General features: G+C 39.0%; 2 protein-coding genes across 4 annotated transcripts; both read right to left on the bottom strand.

Moving 5' to 3' along the window:
* Positions 1-5,832: 5,832 nt before the first annotated feature.
* On the bottom strand, positions 5,833-11,522 carry LOC116126508 (U-box domain-containing protein 43-like). Of its 3 annotated transcripts, XR_004127496.1 has the most exons (7): positions 11,433-11,516; positions 9,954-11,344; positions 9,570-9,867; positions 7,570-9,495; positions 6,504-6,628; positions 6,140-6,421; positions 5,833-6,050 (listed from the first exon to the last, which is right to left on the bottom strand). XR_004127496.1 is itself a non-coding variant. In XM_031412181.1 (4 exons), the coding sequence occupies exons 2-4, from the start codon at positions 11,172-11,174 to the stop codon at positions 7,922-7,924; spliced, it is 3,093 nt and encodes a 1,030-aa protein (XP_031268041.1). In that variant the 5' UTR covers positions 11,175-11,323; positions 11,433-11,522; the 3' UTR covers positions 7,428-7,921. The 3 variants fall into 3 exon arrangements, 2 of the variants coding, with proteins under 2 accessions (XP_031268041.1, XP_031268040.1); XM_031412181.1 differs by lacking the exons at positions 5,833-6,050; positions 6,140-6,421; positions 6,504-6,628 and having other exon boundaries at positions 7,428-9,495; positions 9,954-11,323; positions 11,433-11,522; XM_031412180.1 differs by lacking the exons at positions 5,833-6,050; positions 6,140-6,421; positions 6,504-6,628 and having other exon boundaries at positions 7,428-9,495.
* On the bottom strand, positions 5,996-6,734 carry LOC116126529. Its single transcript, XM_031412215.1, has 4 exons — positions 6,717-6,734; positions 6,504-6,628; positions 6,140-6,421; positions 5,996-6,050 (listed from the first exon to the last, which is right to left on the bottom strand). The coding sequence occupies exons 1-4, from the start codon at positions 6,732-6,734 to the stop codon at positions 5,996-5,998; spliced, it is 480 nt and encodes a 159-aa protein (XP_031268075.1).
* Positions 11,523-12,639: the final 1,117 nt, after the last annotated feature.

Genomic DNA, 12,639 nt, shown 5'->3' with positions numbered 1-12,639 from the left:
TCAAGTCTTCACAAGGATAATGGCTTGTGAGACAGCAAAGGAAGCTTGGGACAAACTTAAGGAAGAATTTGGAGGAAGTAGCCAAACCAGAAACATGCAAGTCTTAAACCTAAGGAGAGAGTTTGAGACATTGAAAATGCAAGAGGCTAAAGTGGTTAAGGAGTATGTAGATAGGTTAATGAATATGGTTAACAAGATAAGGTTGCTAGGGGAAGAGATAACTGATAAAAGAATTGTAAAGAAGGTATTGGTAAGCCTACCCGAGAGGTTTGAATAAAAAATCTCCTCTTTGGAGGATTCCAAAGACTTGTCTCAAATTACCTTAATCGAACTTGTTCATGCTCTTCAAGCTTAAGAGCAAAGAAGAAAGCTAAGGTAGGAGGACAGTGGTGAAGCTGCATTGGTCTTCCAGCAAAAGAGCAACCCAACTCAAGAAGGAAACAAAAGGTTTATAGGAGATAAGAGAGGAAAGGAAAGAGTAAGCAGTCAGTGGAACAAACCAGCAGGTTTCAGGAGTTTTGCTGTTCCCATTGCAAAAAGAAGAACCATGTAGAGAACAAGTGATGGTTCATACCAAATGTTCAATGCTGGGCATGTAAGAAACTAGACCACATTGAAAAGGTCTGCAAAAACAAACCACAGCAGCTTACACAGCAAGCACAGACGACAAAAGATCTACAGTAGAATTCAAAATCTGAGCAACTGTTTGTGGCATCCTACTATGTTGTTCAATTCAATGTTGGAGCTTGGCTGATTGATAGTGGATGTATAAACCATATGACACCTGATCTGGAGAATTTTGTGAAGCTGGATCAAGCATACCAGTCAAGTGTAAAGGTGGGAAATGGTGAATTTGTGAAGGTTAAAGGCAGGAAAGATGTGGCTGTATAGACCTTGAAAGGTACAAAAATCATTTCTAATGTGTTGTTTGTTCCTGAAATCAACCAAAATCTGCTTAGTGTAGGACAAATGCTTGAAAGAAATTACATCCTACACTTTGAAAACAAATCCTGCACAATATTAGATAATGAAGGAAATGTGATGATGCATGTTAAAATGGTGGGGAAGAGCTTCCTAGTTGAACTCAAAAAATCAGACTTTCAAGCTACTATAGTGAATTTAGATGACATAGACCTATGGCATAAAAGATATGGTCATTATCATTATGCTGGCCTTAGGCAAATGAAGCTTAAAAATATGGTGCATACCTTACTCGAAATGGAAGAGAAAGAGAGCTTGTGTAAAGTATGCCAAATAGGGAAGCTTAGCAAACCTGCCTTTCCAACAAACCAGATATTTCACTGATGTGTGTGGACCAATGTAGACCACATCCCTAAGTGGATCTAGATATTTCACTTTGTTTATTGATGATCATTCAAGAATGACTTGTGTGTACTTCCTAAAGCAAAAAGGAGAAGTTGCTGCTGTGTTTAGGAGGTTTAAAGCTCAAGTTGAAAACCAAGTTGGTGTAAAGATCAAGGCTGTGAGAAGTGAAAATGGGGGTGAATACACCTCAAGTGAGTTTGAATCAATATGCAGGGAGGCTGGAATATGGCATCAGTTTAGCTGTCCTTACACTCCTCAACAAAATGGAGTGAGTGAGAGGAAAAATAGGACAGTGATGGAGATGTCAAAATGCTTGCTAATTGAAAAAGGGCTACCAAAGGAGCTGTGGGCAGAATCTGTGAATACCAATGTTTACTTGCTGAATAGGCTTCCAACCAAGGCTTTAAAAGATCAAACTCCATTTGAAGCATGGTATGGAGTCAAGCCTCAAGTGGACCATCTTAGAATCTTCAGGAGTACATGTTATGTCCTCATACCAGCCATCAAAAGATCAAATCTTGATGAGAAAGCAAAGGCTAGAATTCTGGTTGGTTATAGCCTCCAATCCAAGGCATACATGGTCTATATTTCGGAGTCTAAGAAGGTTGTGGTTTCAAGGGATGTAAAGGTTGATGAGAGGTCAGTGTGGAACTGGGAAGAGAAGAAAATTCAGGAGGATACACGACCATAGCAAACAAAGCAAGTTGTTGACCAAGTTGATGGGGCAGATTCTAATACAGAAGAAGAAGTATCAATCAAAGGAACTAGACCTCTTGCTGAGATTTATGGGAGATCCAATGTTGTAATGCTTTAACCAGCATCCGATCATGAAGCAGCCAAGTCAGAGGAATGGAGGATTGCTATGCAAGAGGAGTTGTCCATGATAGAAAAGAATGGAACATGGAAGCTTGTAGACAGACCTGTCGAGAGAAAGGTGATCCAGGTAAAGTGGATCTTCAAGAAAAAATTGAACCCTGATGGTTCAGTTTTGAAGCACAAAGCTAGGTTAGTTGTGAAAGGCTTTGCACAACAACATGGTGTAAACTTTCAAGACACTTTTGCTCTTGTTGCTAGGCATGATACAATCAGGTTAGTCCTTGCTTTGGCAGCTCAATTCAAGTGGAAAGTTTATCAAATGGATGTCAAGTCAGCCTTCTTGAATGGTTGGCTAGATGAAGAGATCTTTGTTAAACGACCTGAGGGACACGAAGTCAAGGAGAAAGAAGACAAGGTCTATTTGCTGAGAAATGCCTTATATGGCCTAAAACAAGCTCCAAGAGCTTGGTACAACAGAATCAATGACTACCTGGTCTGCCCAGGTTATGCAAGGAGCCCAAATGAGCATACTTTGTATGTGAAGAAAGCCAATGAAGATGTGATCATGATTTCCTTGTATGTAGATGATTTGCTGGTGATAGGAAACAATGCTATTCAAGTTGAAGAGTTTAAGAAGGCAATGCACAAAAAGTTTGAGATGACTGACTTGGGAGAGATGACCTATTTTCTGGAAATCCATCAATCTCAAGATGACATTTTTATATGTCAAAGGAGATATGCTAATGAGATGCTAAAGAAGTTTGGGATGGATAAATGTAAGTCGGTTGCCACACCTTTGGCGCAAAATCAAAGGCTGTGCAAAGAGGATGGAGTAGCCCCGGTGGATGAGACAGATTATAGAAGGTTGATTGGGAGCTTCTTGTATTTAACAACAACAAGACCTGATCTAATTTTTGCCACTAGTCTCCTATTAAGATTTATGAGTAAACCAAGTGAGGAGCATCTTAAAGCAGCCAAGAGAGTGCTGAGGTTCATCAGAGGAACTGCAGATCATGGAATCTGGTTTAAGAAATCTGAAAATGTCAGATTGGTAGGCTACGAAGACAGTGATTGGGGAAGCTCTTGTGATGACATGCGAAGCACATCAGGGTATGTTTTTTTGCTGAATTATGGAGCTTTTTGCTGGTCTTCCAAGAAGCAAGAAATAGTGGCTCAATCCACTGCAGAGGTTGAGTACATATCAGCTGCTTTTGCAGTAAATCAAGCCTATGGTTGAGGAATTTGCTGGCTGATATGGAGGTAAAACAGTGTGAGCCTACTGAAATTTTTTTGTGATAATCAATCGGTTGTTGCTATGGCAAAGAATCCAGTCATGCATGGTCGAATTAAGTACATAAAAATCAAGTTTCATGCAGTGAGGAAGGCTGAGCAATGCAGGGAAATCAGATTGACTCACTGCAGGGGAGAAGTTCAATTGGCTGACATCTTTTCAAAGTCTTTATGCAAGTCCAAGTTTGAAGACTTGAAACTTAAACTTGGTGTCTCAAGCAAAAATATCAAGGAGGAGTGTTCAAAATAGTGATATTTTGCTTGAAACAAATATTTTGATTATGCTGGAGCTGGAAACTGGCGGCAAAAGGGCAGAATTTGAAGTTGCGAAACCTGTTTAGAGCAGTTCACGTAGCTGGTCTGTAGGCATGTTGAAGTGATGTTTTTTGGTGAATTCAGCTTGCATTTGGCTGCCAACTTTATATCAACTTAATGTGATGTAATCCGAGTTGCTAAGAATGTATGGTTAAAAAGTTATTTTGGACTAAAATATGTTTTATGATTAGGTAAAACAGTATGTCTGTATGTATATAAAAACTCTGCTGTATTTTCTGTAACATGTATGAACCAATACAAGTCCTTCCTCTCTCTTGTTTTTCTTTCCTTTTCTCTCCCGTATAACCATCCTTACATGCTCAAATAACCAACACGATACACCGACTGGTTTGTATATCTGTGAGCTGAACCGATGATAAAGTCAGGATCTTCCACCTCCAGTATGGAGGTCCTCTTCTTCTTGCTGGCACTAACATTTGGACAGTGTTCTAATTGCTTAAAAGCTTTGTGTGTCCCTATTCCGGCTGCCCCAATCATCATTCCCAGAACCATATACAATGGTAAAAGTTCTCCTGTCAATGCGAACCTGAAATGATTGAAAGATATCATATAATTAGTCATTCTCTCCTGTGTACATTCTTATATTTCTTGATGTGAGAAAATTGTTGCAAGACAAAATGTTGTAGTTCAAAAAAATTAGAAAATCTGCATATAAAAATCTTCAATCATGTAGCATAAGTTCAAAATGTTGAGAAGCAAATATATGATATATATTGTCTTTTATACTTGTTGTAAGGTCGGTTTACTTCAGCTGAGTCAGTAGTTTGAGCAAAGAGTTTCATCTTGGGAGTAGTTGATGTTGTATATGGCCGGTTTTCACTCGAACGATTGAACACTGATCTCCAGTAACCCTGCAATTTTGTTTATTGTCAAGATCACAACAGTATATGCAAACGGCAGAGATGAACTTGTTCTAAGAACTTACAGTTGCTCTGAATGCCATACTCCCTAGATTACTTAAAACTGATGAAACTCTTTTAGTGAATTCTCAATGTTGAATTGAGTGTATGATTAAGAGGATTAGTTTACATAGAGAAGAGGAAAGCTGGCGGCAACCCAAATTTAGAAAGAGGCTTGTCTACATGTTGGTAAGAAGAAACTGAAAGCTCTAAATTCCCCTTCCATTTTTGTTTGTTAAGATTTCACTTCTTGTTATAAATTATTGGATGTAATTCATTATCTCACGTCTAACTAATGCAAACAAGTTTTTAAGTTATTGGTAAGGATTGAATAGCTGCAAATAGATACCCGGTACTTACAAAAATGGATTCTTCAGGGCCGTTTTGCCTCCTGCTGTGGAGCAGCTTGCCAGGAAATACATAGAGAAATCTAGTTTGCAATACTGGAAAAGCTATTTATTTGATATTACAATGCACGATGATGATGGTGAATATATAAATTTTACAGCTTGCCAAGATTGCTTGATCTTGCTGATAACACAAAGAAGAATGCGGAAACAGTTGCCGAAAATCTGAATCTTTGATAGATATTTCGTTGTTTTCTCCAGAAAACTGATGTGGGAAGAAGATGTGTTTAAATACATGATTTTATTATATATTCTGAAACTCTAGGATCTGGGAAATTTATGGTCTCTTGATTTGTGCTTACATGCATGAGTTTCATGATCTCTCCTGCTGGGTTGCATGTGTACTTGTTGGATGATTGTTTAAGCCTTTAGAGAGGTTGTAACTGTTTCTTAAGTACTCAAAATGATTCTGATTAAAAACAATAATATTGCATATCAAGATCTGCGTCCTAAACGATGTGTCAAGTCTCTTTAGTGTTTCAACTTATTATACTTCATGGCTTGAGCTTGACTTAAACTAAAGACGAGTAATAAATACTTGGTAGGATTATTAGTTTGAAGGGGATTCAACAATTTTGTCGAAAAAAGGTTAAAATATATTTTGAGCATGCTTTTGTTATGCAATGCATTGCCTTTTTCTTACAAGAAATTATATGTAATTTACAGAATCATACAAATGCAGTGGTGCCTGTTTTATTAGAAGAATAAATCCAATAACACAAGGATTTGGAGAGCCTAGCACGGAATTCTGATGACTAAAGGCTCTCATTTAGTAACTAATACCATAATAAAATCTATAATCACAGCAGAAAGAGAACTAATCGATGCTGTTCTATGTACAATTTGACACCATCCTGGATTGCTACTACTACTCAAGAAACCACAAGTTTCAGAGTTGACACAAGTTAAGATCATTTTTCTTCAGGAGCGGCTTGGATTCGCTCCAGCAGTCTTCAGTGTCTCTACATTTCGAGGGCTGCAGTTTCCAGCAACATTAACCTCCATCAGAGTTTTTGCAGTGGGCGAATCTTGTAATGAAAGATTTATAGAGCAGATGAAAGTTACCTGGTAAAAGGGTTGGGGCGAGTAGGACTGGGGAGATTCTGTTTGTTGTCCTGGATGTGAGCTACCTTCCTTAGGAAGGATTTATTCACAAACCTATCAGCCGAACTGACAGCATGATCTGGCTCCTCAACCTCTGATATGGATCTCCTTTTCTTCTTGCTTACGCTAACGTTAGGGCAATGTGCCAATTGCTGTTTTGCTGTGTGTGTCCCTATTGTCAGTGCCACCACCAACATTCCCAGAACCATATAAACTGGTGCAAATTCTCCTGTCATCGCAAACCTGAGACAATCGAAAGGATATCATACCACAAAAGTTCTAAATGCTTGATAAGAAAATGTTTGACATACACTGTATCACTCACTTGTTGTAAGACTGATTTGCCTGAGCAGAGCCCGCACTTTGTGCAAACTGTTTCATTTTGGGAGTAGTCGATGTTGCGAATGGGTGGTTTCCGCCCAAACGATTCAGCATTGATCTCCAATATCCCTGCAATGTTTGTCAAGATCACTATCAATGATCACTTGACAACACAATATACAAATAGAAAAGACGTAACATGTTTTAGGGTACTTACAGTTGCCCTTAATGCCATTTTTTTTTCCAGAAAAACTGATAAAATCTTTGTTATATTTTGAATGTGTAATTGGGTTATTCATTTATAAAGGGCAGGGGAGAAAGAGTTTGCAGCCTAATTATAGAAGCATTGCAATCTCAAGAACAGTTGGAATTAATGCAGCTTTTCCAGGAGAACATATTGGCGGTTGGTTTAGATGTGGATAGGATTAAACTGAAATCTTTGAATTCTTCAGTTAGGCAGAGGCCTCAAATTTCAAGCAAAGTTGGCTGGTCTCACATGTCCAATTAAGGTAAAAAGTTCTAAATCATTGGAGACGGACGAATAACTAACTGAAGATTCATTTAGGACGTCTTGACATTTTTTATCCACAGGCTCTCCAAGCATTCTGAAAATTTGTCCTAGTGTTGTTCCATCGACCAGAACACTTAAAGAGGAGCTCCCATATCTATCATCTCAATTCCTCTGGTTAGACCATCTGTAGCATTCATGGTTACTGCTCAAACTCGATTATTTTCTAATAATTGTTGTACCTTACAAGTCACATTCATTGGTTGACCGACACTATTCTTACCCTTAAATTACGAGAGCGTTGTAAATATTAGACATGTCGTAATTTGGAAATTTTAAGATGTTTGCGCCAGGGACATATTATAAAACATCTTTAAGAAAGGTTTTAATAAGAGAAACAAACATCCACAGGAAACAAGACTAGCTAAGACAGATTCAGATTTTGAATGAAAAATTGATTGCCTTCCATGATGCAAGAACTTTTAATTTTGTACAAAATGATGATACCTACAACCCAAAAGAATAAAAAATCACAGCTAATGTTATTTCTATCTTAACTCACCAGCCACTACTTCTGTTAAATAGGTTTGAAGTCGGCCATGGATTTAAAGAATTTGATGATTTCTTCATCTGCCCTTCTGATTCCATTAGCAGCGGCAGCTTCAGAACAAGGCTGAACTTCCCAAATTTGTAAATTAACACTATTTTACATTTTCAAAACCCCCCCAACCCGGAAATATTTACACATACCACTAGGTTACCGAACTTTGATATCTGCTTCCCTTGATTTGCAGCTTCTGAATTGTAAGCGGGAAGAACGTATCATTGTCAGATGAAAACGATTAGTCCTACATGAATATTGTGGCCAAGTGATTGTCTAATAATGAGTGAAGTATGTGTTTCTACTGGCCAATTCAGAAATAGGAAGATTGATCTGGGATGATGTTCATTTGCCTAAGAACTAGACCAACTTTCTTTTTGAGTGAATCATCGTCGAGAAGCTGGATGAGGATCCTTTCGGATTTCTTAAACAAGGGATCAGTAAGCTTTGTATGCTTCAGGATCTTCTGGAAGAGATCAAGGGCTTTCGTTTTTGCAGATAAGGATCCTTTTTCCAGGACTTGTAGAATGGCTGTCACACCTTGGCTGTCGACAATAACAGCCGTGGCAGGAGACAAGGTGCTGTGGTCTATTAGCAATGTTTCCAGTGCCATAAGAGCAGCCTCCGCGACACCAGACTCTATATCGCTCAAGCTTTTCAACAATGGCTTCACTGCATCCGCCTTGACAAGGCAGAATGTTTCTCTTGGTGAACAAGCAGCACCATGAACAGAACATAAACTCGGGTGTTCTGATGAGTCAGAGCAGCACAAAGACATATCCGGCAAGAGTTTCATCAGAAAAAGCATTGGCGTTGAGGTATTAGTTTCAGTTGCAATTCTGGTTGCATTGGAGACTGACAGGCTGGTGGATTGGGATAATTGTGCAAGTGCAGTCGCTGCTCGCTGCTTGGCCATCGAGCTTCCTGAGGAGAGGACTCTAATTAGTGATGGATACAATTGAAGCTTTCCCACTTGCCTCTGAAGTTCAGGCTTGGAGGGTTCTGTGAAGTGTAAAAGAGCCGCGAGCGCATTCTCAAGTAGACATTCATCTTGGCTTGCAGGTATCCTGATCCCGAAATGTTCCCCATCCATGCTGCAAATCACCTCATGAATGGCTTTCAATACTTCTGATTTACGAAGTACTTCATCAACAACATCATCGTCTTTCGGAAGCCTGCTGATGATTCCAGAAGCAGTGGACCTTTCTTCGATGTCTAGAGAGCTTGTGAGAATAGTTGCTAGACTATTGATGGCAGTTTCTTTGCCGGGGGAAGGTGGGAGTTGAACCCCATTAGGATGGCCTTCAGAAATGCGATATAAGAGTTTCAATGCCCATCTTCTAACTATTGGTTGGTCACCATCTAGGGAAGAGAACAGGTTAGTGATTGTGTCGTCATTTGATTGGATTAGGTCCCGAACTTTCTCTGATTTATAACTGAGCTCCACCAGTAAGTGCAGAAACTGAATCTTCACTTGAGGTTCGGAACTAGCTACGAGCTGCAGAAAGAGACTGATGTTATGCTCGGATTGGAGTTCCTGCAAGCCTTGAAACAACTGGAATTGAGGATGCTGACAGGCTTCAACCATCAAAGCAAGAATCTCAGCAGCTTGCTGCTTCAATTGCGGATCAGACCTGACAAATGAGATGAGGCCAAGCAGAAGTGGAATGGTCACAGGATCTGATAGAAGCCTCTTTAACATTCTCGGATAGGCTATGAACTTGTTGATGCATTTGAGGCAAGCCGATTTGCTAGCAGGCGAGTTTGAAGAGAGCAGCTGGATTATGTTGTGTATAAATGGCCTCTCTTTCAAGACTGAAATGCTATTTTCCTTGAGTTGCATATTCATCAAGGCTGCCGCCATCAATGATCTGGTCTCTGGGGATCCTGTCAGAAAGACTGTTCAAATGAATACACAGTGAATTGGATGAAAAGTATTCCTATCAGGTGAACTATTCTACCTTGGTTGAAGCAAGCAACAAATGGTTGATAGTATCCAGCTTCAGCCATCTTGACAGCGAAGTGCGTGTTCGAGGAAAGATTCTGCAATACACTGTGAGCATTCTCTGAGACATTTGGATCGTCATTATGGAGCAAAGAAACCAAAATAGGAATGCAGTCTTTTGTTTTCCCTATTTTCTCTCCAAGGGATTCTCTCTTGGATAGCTCCAGCAAGACTGCAAGAGCTTCAGCTTCTGTTTCGCCTTTATAGATCTGCTTCACAGTGTGGCGAATCGCCCCTGCTTGAACAATGGCTTCCTGCAACTCTCGAGCAACAACTGTAATGTCAGAATAGGCGAAAGATTAAAAAGGAAATGGGATTTATCCATCTCAACTTTGTTTACCTTATGATCATCACTGAATCTAGCTAGGTAGTAGAGGCATTTCAGCGTGGCCTTGGCGTTAAGCCTGTTATCCTTTAAGAATTCCACCAGCTTTGGAATGAATTCTCCATCAGTTTTTGCTGCATACCGAGGCATTTCCATAAGACTTTGCATATCCTCCAAGGCCTTGTTTTGCCGGGAATGATCATTGGAATTGATTTCAACAACTGCAGCTTGGAATTTCAAGTCCATCTCCCTTTGCTTCCATTCTTCGATAGAGCTTCGAAGATTAAAATTTGGCGTAAGATCAAGAGATGGAAGCTCCTCTCTGCAAGTGGGGCACTTCTTTTCGCCTCTCTTGAAGTGTTCCTGAATTGCCTGCCTCTCAAAGCTGTGACCGCAGACAATTGCAACGGCGTCTTTCATCACCTCATTGCACAAAGGGCATATTATCGATTCAATTGGGAATTGCTGGTGATATATAGGAACTTCCTCATTTTCTGGCCTTGTAACAAGTTCTGTATTATACAATAACTGTATCAATTGATTCAACTGAAGTGCTTCTGCTTGCTTCTTTTGAGCTTCCATCTCTTCTTTTTCCTGCTTCAAAATCGCCAACTCATTTTGTACTAGCAATGTATTTGCGCTAGCACCAACAGCTTCTGCAATCTTCTCCAGGAGATTCACAGCATTCTCTCTATTTCTGTTGCTCTGTGATATCGAATTCTCTATCTCCATAGCAATTCTTTCTGTTGCAGCCGCTGAATGGAACTCCAATGACCTTAGACTGTCAACAATCTGATTCATCATCGCCTTTAAGTTCAGCGTCATATTAAGATTGACAAGCTGAAACGACTCCATGGTCGTGGCAATCTCCCTGGACAAATCCTGCATTTCTGACAGCACAGAGTTTGAGTGAAGCAAGAGACGCAACCGGCTTCCAGATTTGTAATCTTTAATAATCTTACAGGCTTTCCTCAGCTGACCATTCAAGGTCTCCAGTACAGCTTTAGTAGATTTTAAACCCATTGCAGCTTCAATTTTCCTGGGATCTAAGGCATGAAAGAGGGTATTCAACTCATTAACACTACTGGAAAATTCCTGAAAACTACTCTTTCCAAGTACCACATCTCTTGTTTCACTAGCAAGGTCCACTGCTTGAATTGCCACCCTGTTCCACGATTCCTGTAAAACTGCTATCCCAACATCCTCAATTCCAAAATTGAAATCCATCGAGTCCATCAGCTCGAAAATCACGAAACAATCGAAAATCTCCAAGTTCTATCAAAATCAAGGACACCCCTTTTAACACTGTAACTTTTAGGCCCTCAGGGGCATTTTCCAGGACTCAAAATCAAGCCACCCTGGTGCTTCATAAAACACAAGTATTTCTGTCCCAATTTCAACAATTTCTGTATCAGGAAAATTCCAGGATGATGCAATGTAAACTTTAAAACATGGTATCAAAACAAAAAGAGAAAAATCTCAAAAGTTGCTTACCTGAAGATGTAGCCAGGTAAAAATTCTGAATCAGGAAAACTCCAGGATGAGTCTGTGCAGCCTGGAAAGGTTTGAGCACTTTTTGAAGGAAAATTCTGTGTGTAAAAAGATTGAAAGAATCTGGAAAGATTTCATTTGTAGTTTGAAAAATAAAAGAAAACTCAAAAGGAAATACAGAGGTTTGAGTTGAGTTTCTTTATTGGTCGGTTGTGCTGTGTGCATTAGTCAATCTCCTTCCTTCTTCAAAGTCTTCACTTCCGTCGTGTTTACTGGGCCTGATCCTGACATTTTCACACTTAACAAAAAAGTCCCTTTTGCTTCCTTAACTAAACGTGTCTCCTGTTCCTCCAAAACAATTTTTATTTATTTATTAAATATTACTAATATGACGTTGCACGATACTTCTTTATCATTACAGTTTTTACAGGATTTTACCCTGAATAACATAAACATGAAAATTTTGAACCCGGAAGCCGGAATTCGGTTCAATTTTGACTGTGTTCATGTTCTAGACTGCTCAATTTTTTTTTTAATTGAATATTACTAATATGACGTTGCACATTACTTCAGTGATATATTTTTATCAGGATTTTACTCAGGGTAACATAAGGATGAAATTTTTCGAACCTAGAAGCCGAAATTTAGTTCAAATTTGACTGCCCATATTTGTTTTTGGGGGGGATTTTTTATGGGTGTACGAAGATGGAAACTGAAGACTAATGGGATGTTTGTTATGGAATTTTATAATATATAGTTTTTAAAAGATTGGAGAAATAGCTTGGAATTTTCAATGCAAAGACCAATTCCTGAGTGTGTATACTGAGGTTTTATAATTTGATTAATAAATATGGTGTTTGGTCTTCTGGGGTCCGAGATTGCGTTTCCAGGATGGCGTCCAGAGAGTGACTTCAATTATTATATTACCTATACAGAGTATTAGTTTTCTCATCCGAAAGGTTTGTGGAAAACTCAGGTCCAAAAACTTTAAAATGTGATAAAAACACCCAAAATTTTACTAGACTAGTGGGTTTAGGATTGTCAATTATTTCTTGAGCTATAATCCAACAAATTTTTGGTGACTAATTTGAAAATTGACTATTCTGTAAAAGGATTCCAAAAGCAGGTTTGAGTGACATTAGTTACACAAATATCTTAACTATTAATATAAAATCTAAAATTTATAAAATAATTATTTAACTAAATTAAT

The sequence above is a fragment of the Pistacia vera genome, unplaced genomic scaffold (genome assembly GCF_008641045.1).
Source record: "Pistacia vera cultivar Batoury unplaced genomic scaffold, PisVer_v2 Contig180, whole genome shotgun sequence".
NCBI classification, from domain to species: domain Eukaryota; kingdom Viridiplantae; phylum Streptophyta; class Magnoliopsida; order Sapindales; family Anacardiaceae; genus Pistacia; species Pistacia vera.
This window is presented reverse-complemented; position numbering and strand designations above follow the sequence as displayed.